The sequence below is a fragment of the Peromyscus californicus genome, unplaced genomic scaffold (genome assembly GCF_007827085.1).
Source record: "Peromyscus californicus insignis strain IS unplaced genomic scaffold, ASM782708v3 Scaffold_21__1_contigs__length_65335640, whole genome shotgun sequence".
Lineage (NCBI taxonomy): Eukaryota > Metazoa > Chordata > Mammalia > Rodentia > Cricetidae > Peromyscus > Peromyscus californicus.
In genome coordinates, this window is record NW_026294514.1 from 7,888,782 (window position 1) to 7,915,834 (window position 27,053).

The 27,053-nt window shown below is 41.9% G+C and overlaps 1 protein-coding gene and 1 pseudogene across 6 annotated transcripts in view; both read right to left on the reverse strand.

The window, feature by feature from the left end:
• The window catches only part of Hecw2 (HECT, C2 and WW domain containing E3 ubiquitin protein ligase 2), a 355,297-nt gene that overhangs the window by 61,965 nt on the left and 266,279 nt on the right, over window positions 1-27,053 (reverse strand). For all 6 annotated transcript variants that reach the window (XM_052749448.1, XM_052749450.1, XM_052749449.1 and 3 more), the window contains 3 exons: window positions 18,336-18,470; window positions 14,547-14,649; window positions 11,803-11,899 (listed from right to left, as the gene is read on the reverse strand). In XM_052749448.1, the coding sequence (XP_052605408.1) occupies window positions 11,803-11,899; window positions 14,547-14,649; window positions 18,336-18,470 (335 nt within the window). The remainder of the gene's footprint in view (window positions 1-11,802; window positions 11,900-14,546; window positions 14,650-18,335; window positions 18,471-27,053) is intronic.
• On the reverse strand, window positions 13,752-13,927 carry LOC128118049 (uncharacterized; annotated as a pseudogene).

Below are 27,053 nucleotides of genomic sequence, written 5' to 3' on the forward strand. Positions count from 1 at the left end.
AATTTAGCAACCGTTTTAAAGGGTGGTTCCCTGGTCTTCAAAAAGCAACCACCCAGATTTGTCTTCTGCCCTTCCAAAGGTGTTGTGTAGGAACATCCACCTACTTTCCTGAAAATTGAACTTGTAAGTTATGTGTGGCAAGCTCTTTCATACTTGAAAACAGACAGTACCTGTGCTTGTAAAGAACATGGCTATGTTAAAAATGAAAAACAGAAACACTCTTAGTCATTAAGACTTGTAAAGCAGATTGTGTGTATAATGTGCAAATGTAAACAGACCTCACACACCAGATACAATGCTGTTAGTGGGTATGTGGATCAGTGGTGGCATGCTTGGCTGGTACACACAAGGCCTTGGGCTGGACCCTAATACAGTATGTATGTGCACGCGCGCGCGCGCACACACACACACACACACACACACACACACACACACTGCCATGATACATTATTTCTGTCATTATCCGTCATGTGATGACACCTTTGGTTGTACGAATTCATTTTTTTCCTTGTTCTTTCTCTCATTTATCTCATGTTATTTCAGAGCACACCATAGTGATGTATAAAAGGGGAAAATAAAAGTATAAGCTATGGCACTGAAACCACTTCATTTGGTCAAACACGGAAGCCACTCTGAGTGCTAAGGATAAGGCATTCTGAGAACTGTAGCATAAAACCGGATGCATCTCTGGTTACTCATTTAGATTTAGTTCTTATCGGTAGAGTGCCGCGTTGCTCTATTTGGTATTTTCACTGCATCTTAGGTTCGTTCCTAAGATCTGAGTCGCCTTATTAAGATTCTCTACAGAGTTGAAAGCCATGAGGGGAAAGCTAAGGTTCAACTGTCCAGACGAAAAGTCCCCGAACACAAAGAAACTGACTTGCCTCTAGCCACACAGCTTAGAGGGTTAGGGAAGAGGGTGCAGGCCCTGGTTTCCTCTGGATAGATCTATTTCACATTTATTAGTACAGGAAGCGCCCAACTTTTATTGTCTTTAGAAACTTTTCTCTTCTGTCCTTTATAGTCAGCAAGAGACTATGAAGACATGAGACTTGGACTTTTTTTTTTTTTTTTTTTAAGAAATATGCTTCTGATGCCCAGTTCCCTGCAAAGTCACTCCACCTTGAAGATCAGAACCAGGAAGGGCAGCATCCCAAGAGTGTTAGCATCACATCTGGAAGCACATGATGGAAATCAGGGCCCATTCATTATCTGGCGAATTCTTTTATAAGAGATCTAAGAATTAGCTTTAAAAAAAATCTAAATTAGAAAAAATATTATCTTGTAGAAAAATGAACAATTCCTTAACCTAAGAAGCCGAGTCCTGTGTAAGGGTGGATAACGATACGCTTTGATCGTGAAGCTATCTCTAACAAATATGCGCTTTATCTCTTCAGTCCATCATCACAAAGAAGCAAGGCAAATGGAGCAAAAACAAAGAACGGGCTGGCACTCTCCCCAACTGTGTTCACTGAAACTGGACAAAGCGATGATACAGATGCTGTGTTCTAGGCCGCAGCATGGCCTGCAGACATCCTGTGAATAAGAGGAACATCATATCGCTCATCTGAGTCACAAGGAAGACACAGTGAAGGGAAGGAAGGAGGCTGGCATTGGAGGCAGGATGTCAGGAGGGAAACTGCTCAACACTTTGTACATACTAACCACTAGGCAACAGAAACAACTGGTTTTGATTTTTCAGACGAGAACATACCGAGGCAAGCTGAGACTAGTTTTCTACCAGGCCAGTATATCTGTCACAGTGACAAGCTATGGGTCATGCTTCCAGGAGAAAGCACTAGAGTATACCATCTGGTATCTACCGAATTAAGTCTCAGTCTCTCTCTCTCTCTCTCTCTCTCTCTCTCTCTCTCTCTCTCTCTCTCTCTCTCTTCTTTTTTTTTTTTTCAAGACAGATTTTCTCTGTGTAGCCCTGGTTGTCCTGGAACTCATTTTGTAGACCACACTGGCCTCAAACTTAGTCACATGGTGATAAACAGTCATGACTGTCATCTACAGTATCCGAAATATGCTTCTATCATTTTCATGGTTTTGATCACCAAAAGGAGAAGACTCTGCCTCCTGAGTGCTGGGATTAAAGGTAAGAGCCAGCATTCCCAGCTCCTTAGTACTTTCTTATACAAACAGTCACACATCTTTTCTTCAAAGATTTCTCAAGCACTCAGTTTGTGCTGGGCACAGTCTTCCAAAGACTTGGAATCCAATAAAGAAAATCACAAAATCGTCTGTCCAGGAGCTTTATGGTGCTATAGAAAACCAAAGGCAATTTCCAGTATTATATAAAACCATGCCAAGTGCTCTGTTCATCTAATTGAACTGTCTTAGGCCTTAGCTGGAGTCCTTTCTAAAGCCTTTTCATGTGAAAACAAAAACGAGCCTAGTTTATCGATAATTAAGAGAATAGACTAAGGGGGAGGAAGAAAGAATTCAGCAGAGTCTCAGAAATGGCACATACTTCCCAAGAATGAAGAAGGAAGTGCTCCTTGGTAATCAATGATTTGCCCAATATCCTACAGACTAGTGTTCCTCAAACTGCTACCTTCATCTACTAGAAATCTGCAGACACAGTCCCAGATTCTGCAGCAAGTTTTAAGCGTCTTCCTCTTATGGTGATCAAAACCACGAAGATGAGAGAAACATATTTTGGATACTGTGGATGACAGGCAGGACTGTTTACCACCACGTGACTTCACGTCCCATGATGTGCAGTTGCAAGCCAAGCGCTAAGCAATTAGACACGGACTCTTCAAGTGCTAGTGAGCAGGGCTGTCCGCCCTTACGCCACCAGGGCCTTGGTGTCGTCTGACAACAGTAGCTGTTGGCTGCTCACACACGATTCTCTTACCGATTGGAAAGACAGAACTTCTCTATTGCACCATTAATTTATTATCATGAAAATGATCAAGGGAAGCTAAGTAATATGAGCTGCCACAGGCTAAAGAGAAAAATGAAGAGATGGACTTACAAAGGATATTATACAGTTATGCTAAATAATGCATGGAAGATGGCATGTCTTAGTCTACGGAAAGCTTTGCAGTATCCTGCAAATAGAAAAGTGGTGGTGGGATTCCCCCACCATGGGATACATGCCCTAACACGTTCACTGTGATATTTGGGGATATTCTAAGTAAACTGGTGGGCTAACCCAATGAGCCAGTTAATATGAGTGAGTTTTCTATGGTGGAGGGAAGATGGCGGCTGGGAGAGTGCCACGGACGCATGGCACAGGCCATCCGAGGCCAAAGGAGGACTGAGTCAGACACTGGAGAAACACAAGACAAGTGGCTCTTTCTACTGGCAATAGTCTCTACGTCAATTATTTGACTCCCGAAAAAACCAAAACAACAACAACAAAAACAAAACAAAACACCTCAGGTAAAGTAGTAATTCTACTACCTTTCAGCATTCTGGCAAAGGTAAGTCTAGAATCTGTGTGTATCCGTTGAACATGTGATAATGCTCTACCCTTGGACAATATATCAAGTGGATCCTGGAAGCAGGGATACGGGACAGGAGCTCACCCGCCCTCTCCACACATCACCCTGGTAGTGCAGTACCTCCAGAAATAGCACACCTTTCAGAAGACTTACAAAAAAAGAATTAATTTACATCATATTAATTTTCTTAGTTTTAACTTAATTTATACATCTCTTGGTTTATGGTTCATAAAAATTATAATCATAGGAAATTGATAGGCATTTTATATTTAAACATATTTAAGTTTCTTCAGAATAAAAGTGGCTGCAGTCAACGTGATTGACCTACAATACTTCTTTTCCTTTTACAAAATGAGGTTTTGACTCATATTAATTTCCATAAAGCTACTTAGTATTTGGAATATAGTTTTACTATAATTAGAGGATTCTGAATATTACTTTAATATATTTATTCAAATTTATTCTGTTAATGTATAGAATTGAAAGGATCCTAAAAAACAAAAACCAAACCAAACCAAACCAAAAAACAAACCAAAAAACCCTTTTGCCCCAAGTAGTGCACAAGCTTTTAATCCCAGCACTCGGGAGGCAGAGGCAGGCAGATCTCAAGTCCAGATCTCAAGTCTACAGAGTGAGTTCCAGGACTGCCAGGACTACAGAGAAAAACTCCTTCTCAAAAAAGCCAAATAACAACAAAGAAAGAAAAAAAAAAAAAGAAAGAAAGGATCTTATTCAATCTTAGTGGTTTATAATGAAGATTATAAATTCCTTTTGAGATATGAGTTTCTTGAGGGCAAAGGTCCGTCCTCCTATATGCCTCTGCCCACATGCTTCACGGTGTTTCATACATGGGAGAGCTCAGTAAAATACCGGGCACATGGTCAGCGAATACCTGAATAACAGACTCCTAACACCGACACTCCATGCTGGCAATAAAGAATATTGCTATCAATTCCTGCTGTGGCAGGAAAACAAACACAATCAGGGGGCTGGCTTCAGATTCCAGACTAAACTGGAATCCACCTAGGACAGCGAAGAGGCAGGTATGGAAGAGGTTAAAGGAAAAATGCTAAACTGCATTAATGACACGAGCAGGGAAAAGTCGCCTGTGTGTGCGCTGTCTCTCACACTCAGTAACCACTTCCTCCCAGGGCACAGATTTGCCTCCCGAGAGTGACTCTCTCGCAGAAAGGAGGTCATCTGAGGACAACGAGCAATGTCTTAAGACCGGAATTCCCACAGAAAACATTCTCACTGAACCCAGTCCTCTCTCTGGTCTCGCAGTTAAAGAAGGGCACGTGTTGAGGAAGGATCAGTGCAGACGCTGCATATCTGGGTTCCTGCAAAGCACTCAGTAACACAGTTGCAAATACATGTGCTTTTAAAACTGCCTGAGGTGGTCTCAGAGGAGTGCTTGGAGTTCCCTAGTGGTACATAGCCAAGAAAGGGAAATTAGCGATGGACATTGATGGCTATCACAGTCACAGGACGGTCTGCCTTGACAGGTGACCCACAATAGAAAGATTCATTTTTTTTCCTACTCGCCACTCTGTAGGTTGTAGGTTTAGAATGTGACTCTTCTGGACACACAGAAATGACATGAGTTAGCCACATGTTGAGGATATCTTATAGATGGATATAAATCATCTACAGGCCAAGGACTAAGACTTGCTTAACTGTGTTTCTTCATCTTAAAACAAGCATTTTTAGGATGCAAATACTTAGCCTGGAGCTTATTATATTGTAGGCCCTCCAAAGATTTTTAAACTTGCAAGCCTGTTATTAGATGGGCCGCATCGATATTTATGCTTTTTTTCAACAGAAGGCTTTGTTGGAAAGAGAGTCAAGCTAGGTTTCTGGAGATCTACTCTTTTCTGTGCTGATATTGGCAATCCATTCAAATCATACTGCTCGTTCCTTCCACAGATTTGTATTGAGGTTTTCTGTGAGGATTAGTAGATTAGACACTGACCTCTCCATAAAGTCAGAATGATGCTATGCGTATCAAACAGTTCACATGAAGGGTTTATGTTTCTCACAATTCAAAGGTAACAGGAATCATGCATCCAGTAAAACTCTATGGTCCCTCCTTCCTTCCCTCCCTTCCTCCGTCCCTCCCTTATAATGCAAGGACCAATATAACAATGCTAATGCCTTCAAAAATATTTATTTCTAGTTTTAATTACATGTATGTGTATGTGAGTGCCAGTGTTCATGGAGGCCAGGGACATTGGAACCCCTTGAGTCGGAATTACAGGTAGTTATGAGCCACCAAATGTAGGTGTTGGGAATCAAACTCAGGTCTTCTGAAAGAGTAGCAAGTACTCTTAAAACAGAATCATTTCTCTAGGTCAACCATAGCTCAAAAACACTAAATGAAAAGTTCCCAGATATAAACAAATTCATGTTTTAAACAACTTTTATTATAGCATATTGTTATACTTGTCCTTCTTATTTTGGAATTGTTACATTCTTGCTGTGCCAAATTTCTAAGTCAAATTGTATCACAAGTATATATCGTGGTATATAGAGAGTTCTTTTCCACAAGAACCATCAGGCAAACACTGGCTTCTTAGAACTTCATCTTTATAGATGATAAGAAGCTTCAGAACAACCAAACAATTTCGGACTCTGGAAAAGGAGTTTAACTATCATGTGCCAAAACATCTAGTTATAATACATCTTTCCGAAGGCATTTCATAGCTTGAACTCTAAACCCATGATTCTAAAGAATCAATACCTATGAAAACCAGAATGTATGATGAGTTTTGTATTTCTATGAATTATAGTACTTTGTTATGCATTTGATAAGAAGCATTTTAATCGAGAATATATTCATAAATTGAAACTATAACTAACTGTACTTTGGCTTTAAAATAATCATATCCTCAAAATGTAAAAACAAGACACAGGTGTATGTCAAAAGCCTACTGCACACATATAAGTTAGCACGTATATTCAAATAAGATGTGAATAGCAACTGTTTTGTGAAACTTTAGCCCTTAGAAATCTCTTCTGGATTTTACTCAGCTTCCTCTCTCTCTCTCTCTCTCTCTCTCTCTCTTTCTCTAAGGTTGATTTCATTGTATGTATATAAAAGACTTTAGAGATAGGAATTGGTGAAAATCACACCAGCAAGCCATCCTTCACGGAAGTTAATCATGACCTAAGAGGCCCTGGCTGCAGTTCCATTACATCCATGGAATTACATGGTTGCATTAATAGGTATGATGAGTCTCAAAGCTAGTGGCTTTGAAAATCTGGAGAAGTTAAGGACAAACTATCTTAAACTTGGTCTCTGTGACGCAATTGAGGAGAAAATGACCAACAGCTAACACCTAACTTCATGTACAGCACACTTGCTTTGCTTACACACTACCCAGCGCTTCATGATCCTTACTCATCCGCTCTTTAAAAGTGAGTGGTAGAAACCCGTATCCTCCTCTCAGAGTTATGCCTTGAAAGACTCTCAAAAGCTTCATTCAAAGTCACCTTGAATGGTAAGTAATCTGTAGAGTCAAAATTCAAAAGCAGGTCTGTCTAACCACAAATGTGAATTCTTAAGACATGTACCTAATTACTTCCCAAGAGACATAACTTCTGGTCTCCTAGTGAGAGATGAGAACCTTCTACCAAAAGTTTCTAATGACCATTAATACGCATTGTTTATAATTATTTTAGTGAGGTGCTTTTAAAAATTCAATAGTTATCCCTATATAAATGGTCGGCAGGGAAATAATAGTCCCTATCTAGATTTTCTATTATTTAAATTGAGTCCAGCAGCAAGGACCACAACATCACTATGCTCACATCTTTGCATCTAAGTGAGCAGCAAACAAGCCACAGGAGACTGGGAGGCAGAGGGAGGCAGGCCCTGGCAGGAGCAGGCCTCAGGATCAGCAGGGGCCAATTCAAGCTGCTTAGACAAAGAGTACAGATGATAGCTGAGGTTAATATTTCCAGCTCAGTTTTTGTTGTTTGTTTGTTTTGGTTTGTTTTTCTTTTTCAAATAGAGTTTCTCTGTGTAGCTCTGGCTCTCCTGCAACTCACTCTGTAGACCAGTCTGGCCTTGAACTCAGAGATCTTCCTGCCTCTGCCTCCTGACTGCTGGGATTAAAAGTGTGACAGCTGAGGCTAATATTTCCAGCTCAGTTTTAATGTGGAAAAATTCATTTGCAATCAAGCTGGATGAGAAATAGGTTAGCAACTATGAACACAAGGATTGGTTTTATTTAAGCTAGCTTTTGGAAACTTTTGATTTTTTTTTTTTTTTTTTTGGTTTTTCGAGATAGGGTTTCTCTGTGTAGCTTTGCGCCTACTACAAAAAAACCCTGCAAGTTTCTCCAAAAAAAGATGATAGAAAGGAACAGAAAAGGTCTACAGTTGTGTTTCAATCTTGGGTAGTGAGCTGAGGCACAGGCCTGTTCGCTTCTTGTGGCTCAGAATTTCTTGGGACTTCCAAGTCATTTCATTATTAGTAACTTAAAATACAAAATGGATATATTTACATAAAATGGAAGAAAATCTCACAGACCATTCTCATGGCAATGGACTCTCCATACGAAGCCTGTGTGCGAGGAAGAGTCAGTCTGCAACCTGGTGCTGCCTGGGAAAACAGTGTTGGTAGGGATCAGACTTGCTGGCTGGGCCTAATCACCACCACAGAGGGAAATTCACGATCCTTGTTTATAACAGAGTAGTATACAAATGCCAGAACTAAAAAAATGTATGGAAATTTTATGTGTTATATTCACTCAAAGTATTATAAAAGGATGTTTGGAATGAAGATATTTATATTTTGATACTATCTTTGAGTTTTTCATTTCGGCTCTTCACATACGCTAGGTATCTTGGTATGATTATTATCTTCCAATGCAAAGAAGTAGTATAGTTTAACAGTCCAATAGGGGCGCTTTCCCCTCAGACAGAAGTGGTAGCAAATTTGGATGTTCATATTTTTAAAAAATTATCTTATTTTTAATTATGCATATGTATGTGGAGGTTGGGATGTGCATGTGTGAACTCAACTTCCCAAGAAGTCAGAAGAGGGCATCAGATGCCCTGAAGCTGGAGTTACAGGTGGTTGTAAGCCACCCAACATGGGTGCTAAAAACCAAACCTGGGTCCTCTGAGAGAGCAGTACATGGTCTTAATTACTGAGTCATACCCTCCTCGGGACATTCATTTTTTAACTGGAGAAATGAACTCTTTCCAGGACTAAAGATTTGGAGTGACAAATTGGCACCATTCTAACCTTCTGATGGGTTAGAGAGAACCAAAGTCATCCTGGACATGGACAACCACAGAAATTCTACATGAAAGGAGAAAAATGGCGTCTCAAGGGAAATTGGATCTCAATAAGGCCGAATCGATTGCTTGCTCTGCTCTGACTTAGGAGGAATCACAAGCAACACAAGGAAAGCACAAAGAAAGAGATACCCACTTCAGTCTCCCAGTGGTGTCCCTTACTCAAGGGACAAGGACGGCTTGTGCTTCTCTCCAGTGGCTGTGCTATCAATGAGGAAGAATACATGGGAATCTGTATTGGTGTGGGTCATCCCTGGCCAGGCAGGAACCAGAGTTTAAAGACGCCCGTGAGCACAAGTTACCCATGGGTTCCATTCCATATGTCTGTTAGGTCCAGGAGTTCAAGTCTTTGGTTTCAAGACGGTGCTATTGGGAAATGCTGTGGACTTCCAGAAGATGTTTTGAGGCAGGTTCTTAAGTCATCAGGATTGTGCTCCCAGTGGGGACTGAGAGACCCTGGCTCCTAAACCTTGCTTTCAGCTCCCAGCTGTGAGGTGAGCATTTAGCTTTCTGCCATTCCCATCTGGTGACACCTACCCACTAGTAGGACCAAAGACCAGTAGGTCCACCAGATCAAGGACTAGAAACACTACAACTGCAGTAAGCTTTTTTTCTTTATAAATCAATTATCTCGGGTATCTGGTTGTAATGACAGCTGACTAACACAATGTAGTATCAAAAATATCACTTAAATCTGAGATTAAAAACCCCAACTTAGACTCCTTCCCGACATTGGTGGGAATGTTCCTTACGATGCAGTTTTTAACTGTAGGAGACAGAATGTTCTCTCAGATATGCGGACTTCTCCTTTAGGGTGTTATGATAAGCACACGGAGGAACCGAGTGATACACACTGGGTGGGGGAAACAGCATCATCTCATCGATTTAAGTTCCTGCTTCTTCACTGGGCTGTCAGGCTTGCTGATGCTTCCCGTGGCCACAATCTGCATAGAGTCTCGACTTATAAACAGACGGAAACATCTCAAACATTATGAAATAACTTCTCCATAAGAGATTACCATGAGAGATCTAGGCAGAATTATGGTTAACTGGGGACCCTGAAGGCCACTGAAAAGGCTAAAATCTTTAGCCTTCTTAAGAGTAAAAAGCAGAAAGAAATCAAAAAGCTGGGTGCTATCAACTGCAGCCTCCCTCCCTCCCTCTAATAAGATTGTTACCATTCTTCTAAGCCATTACAGACTTGTGGTAAGTCAGATGCCCTGTTCAGGTAGATTAAATCATTCAGCTCCCCCAAGGTGGAGATTTAAAGATATGCTAATTACTTTAAATAATAACCTAGAGTGCAGAGGAAAAGTACAAAACTTCTTAAGTATTCACGTTCTTAGTCTGTTTTGTGGGGGATGGGCTGCATCTCTCTCTCTCTCTCTCTCTCTCTCTCTCTCTCTCTCTCTCTCTCCCTCCCTCCCTCCCTCTCTGTGCGTGTGTGTGTAGGAAGTAAAAATGAGAGGAAATGGAATTTTTTAACCTCATGATTAACAAGAGAGGAGGGATTTGTTTGTTGTGCTTTGAGGAGGTTCAGGATCTCTACGATCCTTAATTAGAATTGAAGGTTAAACTCACTTCTGCAATTTTATTCATCTCTAGGGGACCGTGGATTGCTGAGGGGATGCCCTAAGGAAGAAACATTCAAAATCCATATTTGTTTCATTTTTTGGTGATGAAGAACAGCATGTTTATGTGAAGACAGCATTGGGACTCCATTGTGAGCTCACTTTGTGGAACCAGGATTTTAACACAGGCATCATTTGCATGCCAGACTTAAAATTTTGCCTAGTTTCTAGTCCTCAGAAACATAAAGTTTCTGAAGGTAAGGGCTGTGTCATAATATTGGCAATTAGTTTATTCACTGCATAGAAAGTGCTTTAGATATCTGAGCAGCAAGGGACAGACCTCAAGGGACAGGTAAGCTGGATGTGATCTGTAGCAGAAAGGATCTAAGAATCTAATTGAAAAATGAGAACTTGAAAATTCAAATTAGAGCAAGAAAGTCACATAGTCAAGAATACAAAGAACGATTTCACACATCACACGATTAATCATCAAATTAGTGTCTAGCCAGGTTATTATACCTGGCTGTGCTGTAGAATTACATGAAGAGGCTCAAAGAAAATAGTGCCTGGGTTTTACCCATGCTTCTGGGATGGCATTTCTGGAGACAGTATGGAAGGGAGAGAAATGTGTGTATGTGTGTGTGTTGGGGGTGAGGCCCAGCACTTTGCATTTTCTAAAGCTCCTACATTTTTTAGGTGAACACAAGGCGGGTAAGTTTTGAGAACCACTGCTATACACTAGGGTGACATCATTAGCAAATGCATTTCTACCATTAAAAGTACTGTGTAAATCAAGTGGGCACCAAGTTATATAAGATTTCCCTTTTGCTACCGCCAGCGACGCACAGCACCCTGAAACTGGGAAACCCCATCCTGTATCAGGATCTAAGAGCCACCGTGGAGCTGAAAGGTTTCAAAGGCAGAGAGTTTTAAAAGAAAGCCCCTGCTTGACAACCCACAAAGCAGCTGGGTTGGCGGGGAAGTGGAGCACATATTTAGGAAGGGACAGGGAGATGAGTATGATATTGGAGGAGGGTTCACACAGAGGAATCAGATTCTCTCCTTGGGTTCCACCGTGTTTTCCTTAAGGAAAAATGGAATGTCCAGTCTGGGACTTGATGAATCTCAGTTCAACTGAAGACCACTCTTGTTGATTCAAGCTGTACTTAAAATGTCTGTCTTTTTTTTTTTTTTCAAGCTGCGATGGATTCTTGGCTGTGTGTATTTGTTTCCTTTTGCTATTTCTTCTGTAAGGAAGATTCTAGTTTATTTAGCCAATCTGACTCAAGCCCTGTACTTAGCAGAGACACTGGGACTTCAGCAAGCGGGTATCGACGATAGAACATCTCCACCTATCTTTGTAAACGTCAGAAGGAAATCAAGTCCCCCAGATGACTGGCGTGTCACTAAGATTTTATTATGTTGGTGCTAATGTCCCTTGGAACAAATCCCAACACCCTGGTTACCTGAGTGAGTGGTTTCTAGTAAGATCAGGTTGACGCTCTTGGAGAATTTCAAAGATGTTGGGTTGACGCAAAAATGCAACGATTTTGTCATTGTAGGCTGAAAAACAACAAAAACAATAATTCTTTAAAAAAATCTACTACTACTTCTATGATGATATTAATTCAGACTTTGAAAACTATGTTTTATGGCTAACATTCATTTCACCCAAGTCCTCAGGTTGGAGCTGTTCTGCCCCTCGGGCCATAGACGCTTACATTCCAATTCTGTCTAAGGTGTTACATGATTCTCGGGCTTACAACTGCTACATGCTACCTGCTAGTCTTTTTCCCCCAGTTGCCAGCCAGCAGGCAGGGCTCCTGCGGGAAGGCTCCCCCTTCACCAAGACCCGTCAGCCACCCTGCAATCTACACGCCCTGCCCCCATACCCATCTACCCGAGAGACCCCAGCCACTTCCTGAGGGTTGGAAACCAACCCCCAGCTCTGTTCAGACCTAGAGAGAGCGAGAGAGCTCTCACTAGACGAAGAACCGTCACTGGACCAAGAGTAACCTCAGGAGACAGGGAATCTGCCAGCCCTCATTAGACCAAGAGTGGCTTTCTGAGAAGTAGAATCCGCCACCTCTCATTGGACCAAGAGAGGCTTCCTGAAACACAGAATCTGTCAGCTCTGACTGGACCAAGAGCCCTGATAAGACCAAGAATGGATCCGTGAGTCACAGAAACAACTAGCTTGGGTTGATCCAAGAGCAGCTCCCTGAGACACAGAATCTGCCTGCTCCAATTAGACCAAGAGCTTTTGTTTTTTCAATTCATCTGATGAGCCATATTTACTTTCAAATGACAAGATTAGTTTACTAACAAGATTCTAGATATTCATCATTTTAAAGTTACCAAAAATCAACCTGAAAGCCAGGCACGATGGTACGGGCCTATAATCCCAGCACTTGGGAGACTGAAGGAGGAGAACTGAGTTCGAGGCCAACATGGGCTACACTGTAAGACTCTGTCTCAAAATCCAAGCCAAACCAAAACTACCACCATCACCAAAATGCCAACAGCAGACAACCTCATAGAAATAACAACCGTAAGAAGTGGGAAACCATCTTCTGGCTGAATAGGAGCTAGCCAGAGAGGTAAAGGGGTAGAACGAGAGATCCCCCCAAATAGTGACAGCTACAGCCACGGTGCTAATGACCAGCTAGCTGTTCTCTAACTCGACGTGGAAATAAATGCCAAATGTGAACAGCTCCGCACCAAACACACTGTCTAAACAACTGAAGCACCAATCACCACCTCCAGGTAAAGCACACATTTTACACAATCTACACCCTTCTTAACACGGCTGTAGACATGTCAAAATTGCTCATGAAAATTTACTAGGGGTTCCATTATTACCTCTTCGGTCAGGAAAATGAATCCATATGCTTAAGATTATTCTGCTTAGTTATATTAATAATAATCAGAAATGGATAATAAATATAATCTGGAGAGCCAAGGTTGGAGTGTCTGAATTCACAAAACAACAGAAAGCCCTGTAATTCTATAGGTAGCTGCATTGGAAACACCACACTGTCTATACACACATATTTTAGCTAAATGTTTTAAAGGCTTTTAAATGCTATCTGTTAAGACAGAATTCTAATATCAATGCCAGGGATCCCTAAAGGAACATTTCATGGCATGTGAACGGAAGACACTTTTGTAATGGAATTGTTTTTATATTCCACCCAAAATCAGAGATGAGATACTTCTTATGCAATAATTTTATAGCTCTTGAAAGTTCTATATGTAGTATTCATTAACACATTACATATTAATAATGAATGACATTATAAATGTAGACATCAACCCTAGATATCTGGTGGTTGTGAACTTCTTTAGGTCATGAGTATTACACTGTGTTTTGTGACGAAGGGGTTTTGTGTGTGTGTGTGTGTGTGTGTGTTTCTAGGGTAGAGTGCCAATGCACCCCTATCACTACCACCACCACCACCACAAATGATGTGGTCAAGTTTCCCACATTTTGGGAAACCACAGGGCCAGCTCATCTGGAGTACAATGGGGGTGTCTTGCCCTGGGAAAACCACCTTCACAATCACGGTATCTCCCCTGGCAGGGAAGTATCTTTGTTTTTGATGCAGAAACAAAGAGAAATTTCTTCTGCTTTAAGGTGGGGAGGGGGTCTGTCTGCTTCACAGCAGATTGTCCATTCTGCATGCCTCAGGGGCTCCGGATTGGAGACCGTGAACATACTTCAGCTTTATCATTTTAACAACAGCTCAAAATGGTTTTCAGACCTGTGAGTCTACATCCACTTATCTCAGCTTACTCTTCTGGAGGCTTCGCTGCTTTCTATTTGTTATAAAAGCCCTTAAGAATGTGGTTAGTGTGTGAGGCTACCACAGATTCACATACCACTTAAATTCTATCTCAGGATGCGATATATTCTAATTATATGTTTGTTCAAATGCTTAATTTACAATGATTGCATATTATCTCATTAGTTTTTCTTGCCTTCAGCAACCCAATACTCGGTAAGTAGGACTATGGGATTTTATAAGACAGAAGCTCTCGGAGACTCAAGAGACGGGGGTTTTGTGGTAAGTTTCTTAAGGACAACACAGTAGTTTTCTGATACCGGGTAAAGAGTGGAAGGCTGGCGGGAGGCACACATTAGCATAGCATGCACTCTACACAATACCACGGTGGCACAGATAAAGATTTGTAGTAAGGGCTAACATACCCACTGGAACCATGTCCTGGTACTGCGGCCTGCTGACTGTATTGAATGTACTGGACGGTCTGGGAAGAACTGGTGGTCCCGCATGCCGAGAGTCTTCTCCTACCTGCGAATGCAAGCAACATTTATGTCTGCACCAAGAGCCACAGGGCTTCGTGCTGGCATCTCAAAACCACGTTGTTCAAAACACTTATGGCAAATAACCCGCTGACCAGAATGGGTGCCAGTAACGGGGCTGACACCAGATCTTTGAAAGGTCTGCTCTTAAGGTTGGATGCTGGTGAGGGACACAGGCCTGTCCTTGACAGAAGTGGGGGCCAGTGAGCAGGTGTGGCTCAGTAGTTCAATCTGCTTGTAATTACCAAGTCTGCAGACGCAAAATCGTAGACTTGTTGCTCAGGATCATGTGCGCGGATAGAACCCCAACTGCCATAACACAGTCAAAGGGAAAAGCTGGGTGATACAACTCGTTTTGGGGCTGTGCCAGGATATTCCTTCTTTTACTTAGCCAGGTAGACGAGGGAATTCCCTGCCTCAGCAGAGGAGGAGCTGAGCAGCAGGAATCTTCCTGTGGGGCTATGCATTAGGACATTATCTCCTCAGAAGCAATTTTATATGCCCATTAGAGGATCTGGTGTAACAGCTCTTTCTGGTTTGAGCCTCCCACACCAGACAGCTAACAGTAGCAGGTGTGCAAGATCTAAAAATGGTCTCCCTCGCCTGAATTATGCATTGCACCTCTTACAGGTTTAGAAACCCCTACAAATAGATACCCCAAACCACTCATCTGTGCTCTTAACGGGAAACTCTAACATTGCTTTGGCCTCTTTCCTAGCATTTTCTCTCATATTCCAGAAGTCGTTTGAGACAAGTAGAGCCATGAGGAGAGGACAGGAGGTGACACTGGATTGATGCATTGGTGCTTTTCAAATGGAGCGCCTATCTCCCCCCGCTGAAATCTTCATTGCCATTTTATCATATTGCATCTGCTGGATATTTGTTGAGGCCCTTTCTACAGCCCTTCACATTAGAAACAGCCTTTCTGCCCTACCCTGCCTGCTTATCTTCCAGGAATGCTCTCCCTCACTCTTCAAAGTATAGTTCAAACAGCCCCGTCCTCCATGAAGCCTTCCCTTCTCTTCAAGCTGAGCTTAAATATAATCTTCTCCTCTGAGCTCCCATGGTGCTCGGTGCATATTTCAAAACTAGTTGTTATTACTTTACTAATAGTTTTACGATTTGTTTCCTCTGGTCCAATAAAGCTGGAAACAATAAACAAGAAAGCCCACATTATTATCTCAAAGAGTTACTAAGATATAGCTTTCTTTCTCAGGTCCTGAAGAACTGTAATGTTATATATTATTGTGGGAGGTGGGGAGAGGGTGCCACGGTGTGCATGTGGAGGTCAGAGGCTAAGTCTGAGGAGTGAGTTCTCTCTTTCCATTCTTTCATGGGTTCCAGGGGTCAAAGTCAGGCCTCCAACCTGTGCAGCAAGCGTTTTAGACCCTCTGCCCCAGCATCCTCGTGGGCCCCTTAAAAGTTTATCAAGGGGTTTTCACTCTTACTTTCATTCCTTTAAAAGATAGTTTTAAATTTTCTCTCCACATTAAGAATGTGGGCCCAGCACTCGGGAGGCAGAGCCAGGTGGATCTCTGTGAGTTCGAGGCCAGCCTGGGCTACCAAGTGAGTTCCAGGAAAAGGCGCAAAGCTACACAGAGAAACCCTGTCTCGAAAAACCAAAAAAAAAAAAAAAAAAAAAAGAATGTGGGAAATAAGTGTTAGTTATTTATATTCTTCACACTCTCAACCACAACGCGTCTGTACCACAGAAAGCATTTGTTTCCACAGCAGAGACACCAGCATTTCTACTGATTGCAGACACTGCTGAACGCAGCAAGGATGGCATCCGTGAAGACCCGCTACATTACCAGAAGTTTCTCAGCCTGCTTCGTCTGGGTTATTGGCTTCACGGAACACAGCTAGCCACTCTGAGAAGATTCAGTTATTATCTGCCCATCTTCGGGCAGAGGACTTAGCGTTTCAGACACCAGTCTATGTAATTTCCCTCCAGTCAGTAGGAGGCCGTGTGTCAACACTTCCTAGAACAGCCAAAGGTCTTGAAGACTTCACTTCTTAAAACCAGACCGCAAGACAGTGCTCAATTCCTCCAAGAAATATAGGTAATGCCTCAAGCTGTAACGCTTCCAAAGGGCTGCCTCACAAAGAATACTCTTGGAGAAAGGCTGGACAATAATGTGGCGGCGTGCTGGGCCACTCTCTGTTTCACTCTTCCGTTCCCATCAACAGGAAGAGAGGTTCACTAAGTTGCTAACATACTCTCGAGGGGCCCTCTTCCACTCATAGACCATGAAAGCAATTAAAGTTCTGGGGCAGGAGGCACCAAAAGACAGTGCAAGTACAGTTAGGCATCTCTTGCTTTTCCCAGAAACATCATCCCGACTAGACACAACAGCCAACCTCAGCTTGTGAGGTCACCGTACAGTAAAGGGTTAAAGTGCACTGTCCGAGTGATAAAGCCAGGCAGAGCCCTAATTATGCCACACATCCACGCAAGGTCCAAGGGTGAGAGTTCGGTTGTATTTGGTAAGATGAATGCTGTAAGTATCCTCCAGTTCACTACTAATGGTTTACAGGACAGCATGATAAAGATTTATTGGCTGCTCATAAAACATAAATATTTTCATGCATACCTCACCCTGCATTAGACTTATATATCATTTTTATATGAGCTTCTCATGTATATTCTTTTATAAACAGTGAGCACATGATGCATTAAAGCAGTATGAACAGCATGAGGGGAAATTCCAGGGGTGGAATTTTGATGAACTGAATCCAATTATTTATTGCATTCATAATTTTTTCTTATAATAAAGCCTTCAGAATATTTGACCTACAATATAATATTAGAAATACGATATGCATTTAGAAATGGCAGGCAGGAAAAAGAATCTTAATTCCATTTGTCTAAGGGAATTTTTAGAAACTATGTACACCAAACCACAGTGTGCACTCAAAGCATAAACTTATATTAAGGAGAAGAAATTTCAACCACAAACAGTCCTTCCATGCATTTAGGTTGTTGAAAGAAAAATGAAACAAGAAGGGATTTTTTTGTGTGTTTGGGGCTAGGGTACTGGAGAGCCCTCGTGTGGTTACCATAGACCACTGCACACTGGCAAAGTAGAACACAGTGGAGTCCGGTCGGTCTCAGTTCAGACCATTTTCTCTGTGCAGCCGGCACATAAATCACTTCCGTCAAATACATTCTAACTTTAGACAATGCCAGCGAGGATTCCACAGCCCTATAGATTTGCCCTTGGATGGATATCTTAATGGCATCCAGTAAACCTCATTTAAGAAATTCTTCCCTGCAGTTAACACAATTTCAGCCCACTAAAAGTTCATTCATTGTTTTCTTCCGAGACTGTCCTTGGATGTGCAAAGGGAGTATTATCTTCTGTGAGCATTTGGCATTACCAATTCCCTCTGAGTTAAATACGAAACTCTATTCTTCAATCTTTCATCATATACCCCAACTATTAAATTTGCAATTTAGCCTAGAGGTATTTTCAGAGAAACCTTGTCAACATTCCAAAACTTTCTAAGCCTCTAAATGATACACTAAACAACCAAACTAAATTAAACAAAAATAAAATAAAAACAGTAAATAAAACAAACAACAAAAAGGCAACACAGTTTCACAAAGCACTACATCCGTATCCTAGGAGCTACTGTCAATCAACTGGTCAGCCCCTAACAGCCGTAACTCACCTCACCGGCACTGTGGCTGCGTTGCCTCGTCAGGTGTTGCCGATGAACCAGCGCGCTTGTGGGTCTACTGCTCTGGAGCGGGAGCCGAGGGTCAATGAACGTGGTGGTTCGGGAGTTGTGGTCGACGAAAAATGCCTAGGATACAATCCACTGCATCAGGGGAGTAGTCAGCACACACGACATACATGTCTCAGGAGACCTAGCGCATCACACAGTCAGGAGACTACCCACTTCGGAGTAATCATCTTAGTTTCATTTTCTCACCATTTCCAATCCTTGGAAGAATTCCTTGATATCCACTGAGAAAGGGCGGAGTGGAGAAAGGCAGGACAGAGCGTTGAGATAGTCATCAGAGATGTGATCTTACAAGGATGCCACGGGGTGGCCATTTGGAGCAGGGTGTGGTGGCACATGCCTGTAGTCCCAGCACCCTGACATCCAGCAAAGGCATCCTGAGAGGAGGCTACCCTGGTTGACATGGGGAGTCCTGTTTCAGAACACAACAACGATCATAACGATGGGTAAAAGGGGCATTTGCACCCCTTTAACCGGTGCTCACAGGCCCCTCCCACACCTGGTGATTATAAAATTCTAATCGTCTGAAATGCCACCATCAATGACTTCCTCCTCCTTCCTTTTCCAGCGCAGTCAGCTATTAGTCTCTTCCTGTTTTCCTGTGTCCAGTCCTCTCTGTTCCCTCTGAGCCCGAGAATGACCCCATTATTTGAGGGCCTCATTTTACCTAAGTACCAAACCAGTAGTTTCCTGTCTCCTAAACGCATTTATTCCTCAAACCTTTTAGAAAACTCTTCCTTCTCAGCACTTTGAGGACACCACCACTCTAAGACAAAGTTTCTAATGGCTACCCACTGTCTTTGGTCATCCCAAAACTTTGAATAGTTTTCACAGTTCCTAAAAAAAACAAAAAAAAAATCAAAGTATTTGATTTTTTACCTTCTTTGACTAAACAAAGCCAAAAAAGGACAGAACAAGAATGCTTCCAATCCCTTCTCACACTATGGGATTTCTAAGTCCACACACTGAGTAGGTCTTCGCCATCCTAAGAGACAAAGCATCCTTTTTCTCAATGCTGTGAAAAGTACATGGGTGGCAGGGCTCCATAGCCTTGTATTAACAGGCTTTGGCCTCACATTTCATGCCAGCCTTCATTTCATGTTGGTTTCTAATATACCTGTTCATTATTCCTGACATTATTCAAAATGTCATGAAGTAGCAATCATTTCTACAAATAAGCATGTTTAACTCCTGCCTTTAAAAAGCAGATATTATCGAGTCTCTTTTTTGTATAAATTAGCATCAAGATTTTACTACAGACATAATAATATAAACCAGGTTACTTAAGGGAAATTATAAAAAGTGCTAAAATAGTATTGCCTAATTATCTAGTACCTTAGGAATGCTTTCAAGAGATGGGTGGCGATCAGAGGCACTGTGATGCGCTCGTAATTACAAGGGCAAATGGGTGTCTGCATGTAGGTCAACGCCGATTTGCATATAATGTCAGAACCTAATTTGATGTTAACAGGCTTGTTTAAAACCCATTCTCTAAAGAATTATGTAACTGCCTCCAGGGAAGGGACTATTTCTTACTCACCCTGCCATCCTCAATAGCTTTCAGGGCTGACCTGCGGAATACATAACCAAGTGCTCCAAACCGAATCCCCACCCAAGTATGAAGTGACAGCTGCAACTTAACTGGCCCAGAATTAAAATCCATGAAAAACACAGAAACAGTTAAAGATAGAACACGAAACATAAGGTCTAGGAAACTTGAGAAGAACTAAATAGGAGAGAAAGTTTTGAAACTCAAGTTATAGATATGAATAAACTCTCAGACGAACACATTCGAAGTAGGAAGCAAAGTAATCATCGAGCGCTTGGGACCCCGAAAGGACATGTCCATTTCTCAGCTCCACCCCGCCACTCCCTACTGATGCCATGTTGGGCAAACTGCCTCCATTTTTTTTAAATTAAATTATGACATTACATGTATAGTTTTAAAAAGGTTGATGAGAAGGGTCATGCACATTTTTAAACACTATTTCTATGGCATTTCAAATATGAGTTCCTGCTATTATCATGAAAAGTAGTTTTCCCTAAACATGCCATAGTTTCTCGCGTCAGTCCACGCACAAGGGTGGAGAAACAAACCACATGAACCCCTAGAGAAACAGTGAAAGCCATTCTCCCTGGGCCCTGGCATCTGAGGGTTCACGACTAAGTGGAATATGCCACTTGAAGGAAACCTGTTTGTTAGGGACATAGGTGGGTCCTTCTGCTCATCCTCTACCCTGTCCCCTAAAGTAAGGATGTAACAGCCAACCCACTAAAACAATGGGAATGGATAAGCCAAAGACGGAAAGAAATGGGAAGGATGGGGAGAGACATGGGGGTAATACACCCTCTCAAGTAAACTCTGTGTAGGTGTTCTGTCACAGTCCACACAAGCCAACCCCAGCTGGTCCCCTCAAAATCTCCACCGCAAAGCAAGCGTGCCCTCTCTAAACTTCAAACTGGAGCCACCCTCTCAGCAAGGGATTTTTCATTAATTGATAAATAACGACATCTGGTTATTGGTCACTATGAACATAGCTGTGTCACAGTAGTAGATTTCAGTGACACACTTGGGAACTTACAAAGCTGGGACTTGAACCCATAGCCTAACTAACCCCCACTCTCTCCTTCTCATATCTCCTCTCCTTCTACGCTACTTTCTGCCTACCATAATATCCTACTTTTTGGGTCCTTCCTCATTCCCTCACATGTCATACCAAACTCGCTTTTGGCAAAGCACTTAAGCAGGCCTTGGACTGGGCTGAGAACCAGCCACTCACTCACAGCACTTGGCTTCTCTACTGCTGCAAGCTGGAAAGACTGCTACTGACTCAGCAGCATTGTCCACAGGACCGGATCAACTCTCACCACTAACATGTTGGAGGCATGGCCGTGGGCAGGGAGGGCTATGCGACCATCACAAGGGGTTCTGCTTCAGAGTCAATGGAATGTGTATACTGTTTACACATGCTTTTCCAGTCTCAAGCACTTGAGAGGAAAGGTCTTGAAAATCTCCATCAGTACCACAGATCTAGGGCACGAACAAAAAACAGCACCCAGGAGCAATTACTCTGCATGTGTTTTGGCTTTTCTGAGGGTCCTCTGTGTAACCTCGGGTGGGTTTCCTTAGCATTTTGCTTTATATGTGTAAAGGGGAGTGACTCAGGCCACCGTCAAGTCATGAAAAATGTAGGCTACTTTAAAGTAAAACGGGCCTGGGTTTCATCTCCAGCACGACCATGAGTAAGAAAGCAGAAGAAGCATGAAAAATCATCGTGCACCTTGTAGGCTGGCTTGCTCCATCGGTGACACACATCAATTATATCGGAAAAGTGGATCACTTTCCACAGGGAATGCTAACTAGTTCAAGTGAGCAATGAAGCTGACCTGGTCCTTTTTTTAAATTCTGGGTCACTTTCACGTCACAACTTTTGAATAGCCTGCAATGACTTATAAGAGTCTATCTAGCATGTAATTGTCTGAAATTTCATTTAAAAAGCAATCATCTGAAGAAGTAAGTCCTTTTCCAATTAGCTGCTTGCAGAGCATTTTCTAAAGCACCATTCCCTACTGTTAGGTTTCATTAAGGAAATTCACTCAGGCTTTCCAGTGCAGGGCCAACTAAGACAACAGTACAAAAACTGAGAGGAATGCAAATCCAGACTCCAATCTCATTTTAAAAACATCTACCCTTGCACAGCTCCAGGGCACAGGCAGAGTCAAGAAATATGGGATGCTTGGAGCCAAGTGGTATTTTTGCGAGGCCAAACAAAATACATATCTTTCTTTACACAATTCTCTTTTCTTCTTTTTTTTTTAAAGAAAAAAAAACTTCTATTATTTTAAGCAAAGGAAAAGCCATCAGTATTTATGAAGAAATACCAACCGCAGGCTCTCAACAAATCTAAGCTGAAGAAGCTTGGAATTGTTTCCAGTTAATATCTTGCCAAACCAGGAATCTATATGAAAGGACTTGTATGTAAACAAAGCAAAACACAGAGCTGCCGCCGCCGCCGCCCCAGCCCCCACCCCACTACAGACAGGCGGCCCCTCCTATCACTTTCCATTCTCTTAAATAAGAGCACATCACCGTGGAGGACTAAAAATGGAGTTATTCAAATCAATACATATTCCATGGAAAACAGAGGCATTGCTGTTGACTCTGAAAATAGTATGTTTTTAAAATCCCAATGCAAGTCATGAGGCGAACTTAAAAAGAAAGGGAAAATCCATCTCCTGACTTAGGCGATTCCTTCCAGAGTCTAAAAACTTAGCATTTTACTCAGAAACATCCACGAAGCCCAAGTTTGTTCCATCCCTTCACTCAAAATGTCACACAGCCCTAGAAAGACGACACTCTTATTTTGTCATCTGCATTCTATATCTACTAATTTGTGTGTGTGTGTGTGTGTGTGTGTGTGTGTGTGTGTGTGTGTGTGTGTGTGTGTGTTTTGGTTTTTCGAGACAGGGTTTCTCCATGTAGTTTTGCGCCTTTCCTGGAACTCGCTTTGTAGACCAGGCTAGCCTCGAACTCAACAGAGATCCGCCTGCCTCTGCCTCCCGAGTGCTGGGATTAAAGGCGTGCGCCACCACCGCCCGGCTTAATTTGTGCTTTTTTAACAATAGAAAGGTATTATGAACCTATATTAATTATATAAAATAATGGGTATCATTGTGTTCCTTTAGTAACCACATCTAATATACTTTGGTCATATTTATTTCCCTGTGGGTTTTTTGACTTGGTATCTTTTACCACTTAACAATTCGGCAAGAGGTCCTTAAAAGCAGTGGACTATCTATACATCCAGCCTCTCATTCCATCTCCTGGGCTGCTGAATAGCTTGAGATGATTAAGCCAGGCCATTCCACAAATGATCTTACTTGTGGAAAAACAACTAAAGAGATATGCCACAAAAGTAACAAGTTTCGTCAAATAAACGGAACAAAAGAAAGAAAAACATAATACAACAACCACCCTATAATCTTGCAAAGAGGAGTTTATATTCCGAACGGAGTTTTTTTGGAATTCATGTGAGAGTTCCAAATACCAAGTTGCCTTTTACCCACTGAGCTGAATAGAACTTGACCCAGTAAATAATGACAGAGGATGGAGACCCGGGCCAGTGCCTGACACCACTCTACAGTGTGGTTACCTCTCTGGCCACACAAACATCCTCAAGCCTTTAGTAACTTCCAGCAGGCCAATGTTTATTTTGTTCTCAAATTTGCCCTCCAAACATCAACTGCAACATTGGTGGTCACTCGAGGTGCCTGTTTAGATCACGGTGACACCAAAACTCCCAATGTCACTCTCAAAGTCCCAGCTCCCAGAGGTACAGACTTGGGTACAGAAACGGGTTTACAATAAGCTGGGAGTTACGGAGGGGAAGCACAACAAACCACGGAAAGATTTTTTTTTTTTTATAAAAAACACTATTACTTTTTACATTTTTACTTTAAAAACATGGAGTTTATGACACATCACTTTTACGGCTTGAAGTTCCTTTGTGTTTTAATTTAGACCCAGGTGAAATAACAGGGAAAATACCTTGCATTAGTTGACTGTGTTTGAGAGCACAAAGCAAAGAAATGGAGGGGGAGGAAACCAGCCTGTGTTGGTCTTGGCCCGATGCAGGGGCCCCACCAACTTCCTCCCAGTGACAGGGGTCTTAAATTTCACCCATCATATCTTCACGGGAACCAGCCGTGTCTACTTGGGGCTTTCTGCTTTGTGTCTTCTCTTTGGATTGTGTGTATGTGTATGTATGTGTGTGTGTGTGTGTGTGTGTGTGTGTGTGTGTGTGTGTGAGAGAGAGAGAGAGAGAGAGAGAGAGAGAGAGAGAGAGAGAGAGAAGGCACGTATGTGAAGGTCATAGGGTAACTTGTAGGAGTTGGGTATTTTATTCCATCATGTGGATCCCAGAGATTGAATAGGTCATCAATCAGGCTTGGCAGCTGACACCTTCACTCTGAGCCTTACCACCTGCCTGCCACATATCTGTAGTCATCTAAAGCAGAGGACTTGGGGTTAAATGGCAGTGTCTGGAGGAGGTGTATTTGGCTCCCTTACTCCGAAGCCCACCATTCTGTGCAACTGACTTACATTCTAGTTCAAAACTACTTGTGTTTCAAGAATATTTTTGAAAGCCTGCTTTAATGAGCAAGGTTGATACCACCAGAGTAAGAAGACACCAATTCCACAAGAGGACAAGAGACACCAAATAGAGAAAAGGGGAACACTCTGGGTTATTCTGCAGATTTGAGACAGAAGCAAACATTCCCGGCCAGACTGTCCTGAAGTGACCAAGAACAGCACACATAACCCAAAACAAACGGATGAGAACAGACCCTGCTGTGAAAGGCCATTCCAAGGGACCACCACAGTAAAGGAAAACAGCGGTCCTCAGAAGAAAGGAATGAGACACTGATGTTAAGCCTACAGGGCCCTCTGTAACTCACCGAGCACTCACTGATCAAGTAAGGACTCATTTATGAGTAAATCATCGTTTTCACAAATCCCAAATATATCAGTCTCTACACTTACACTATACTGAGATCCCTGCTCTGTCCAGATCTGCACCAGGTTTGAGGGGGAACAGGAACCAGCCGCAGCCACCAGCTCATTGTGCAGATGTCTGTGTGTTTCCTATCACGGCTGCCCCCAAATGAAATCACTTCTAAAGGCTTATGAACATACAGACATGAGTTTCTATGCTGAAACTTGACTAATAATCACATTCTGGATGAGTTGTAAGCCTTACCATCTAACCAGGAGTGGGATTTGGTGCTAACCACAGCTCTTAAAGCAGGACAGCATGGGTACAAATGCTCACATTAAAGAGAAGCCAGGCTCACTGAGGTCATGCCAAGAAGCTATGGATCCAAGAATCTTCCCAATTCGATATAATTTTCTCAAATCCATCAAATTAACCACTGCAAACCCAAAACAAAGCAAAAGAAAAAAAAAACCCAGAGAGAAAAAAAGCTAAGGCATTTAAAATCAGTAGCTCTCCCTACAAAGGTACATTTTTGTTTTCTAGCTGCTATCACCATGAGCTCTCACTAATTACTAAACTCAGCCAAGAACCAGAGATATTTTAAATAAGTCACATTTTAATACTATTTGATGAATATCTCTTCTCACATAAATAATAAAACTTTTATCAGCACTGCTACTCAGATCTCAAATTACCCTTGTTTTTAATATTCCTGAGTGTGCCAAAGTTTAAAAACTATTATTATAAGAAGCAAGAAAAAAGTGTTTTAATAATAATTCTTTTTCTTTGTTTGTGATTCCTTCAAAATGAGATCTTTGCACTGGGGACCACGGCACATTCTTGGATACCCAGCACTTGGGAGCCTAAAGCAGGAAGACCCCAAAGTCAAGGCCTAACTGGACTAAGGGTGAGCTCAAGGTCAGCTTGATCAACTTTTTGAGACCTTGTCTCAAAAATTAGAAAAAGAACTAGAAGTAGATACAGGCACTCAGTCACAGAGTGTTTGCCTAACATGTACAAGACCCTGGTTTAATGCCCAGAGTGTGGATTGGGGGGAGAATAGGTTTGTGTGCTAGGGGGAAATCCTGGGTCCTAAATTCAAAAGATGTATAGAGAAATTGATCACAGAGTCTTGAAAGGTCAATTGTGTATAAAACTAAGCCTGGATTAACTGTCAGCTTCAAAGTTATGGAATTCAAATCATTATGGAAATAACAGAATGAAGTACAACTAAAAGAAATACCATAATGGAATTTTGAACAAGAGACCTCTCCAGATGAAATCAAGATCAGGAAGAAAAGCATTAGCACTCTAGTTTATAGTGTTCCCCCACGCCCCACCTGCACTTCCCGGAAATGATGGCAGAGGAAACAGCATCTTTGGAAGGGGATTAGTCAATAAGAGCGGGACCCTCATGAATGGGATCAGTACTTGTTCAAAGAAGCCCCCAGAGAGCTACCTATGACTTTTACCACTTAGAAGAATGCAGGCCTCCCTGGACACACAAGACCTGCCAGTACCTTGACCCTGAGCATCTCGGCCTCCAGAACTGTGAGGAACAAATTTCTGTTGTGTGTAAACCAGGTACTCTATATTTGATTAAAGTATTTAAAAAAAAAACCAAGACCACTACATAATTGATATTAAATCAGTTTAGAACCATGTAACCTAACCTCAGAGGTCAAGGAAGCAGAAACCTATACAACCTAAGAGCTTTAAAATGGGAATTTTCACCAAATTTTATTTATTTATTGATACACATTTGGCTTATATCTAACTTCTGGTTTATAAGTAATACAGCTATGAACATTCAAATGCATGATTTTATGTTGGGTGCATATTTCTCTTGGGTATATATATAGAACTGTCAGAGTACATGACAGCTACTTGCTTAATATTTTCAGAAATTCCCAGTCTACTTCCAAAGCTGATGGATCATTTTATGCATCTACCAGCAGTATCTGAGGGCTCCAACTCCTCTACATTCTCCCCACACCAAGTGCAAAATTTAATGTGATATTCTTACTCTTTGATTATTAATCTTTAAAATTATTTATTGATTTGTTTATTTTATTTTATGTATGTGAGTGTTTTGCCTGCATGTATGTATGTATGCGTACCATGCATTAGTCTGGTACCTGAGGAG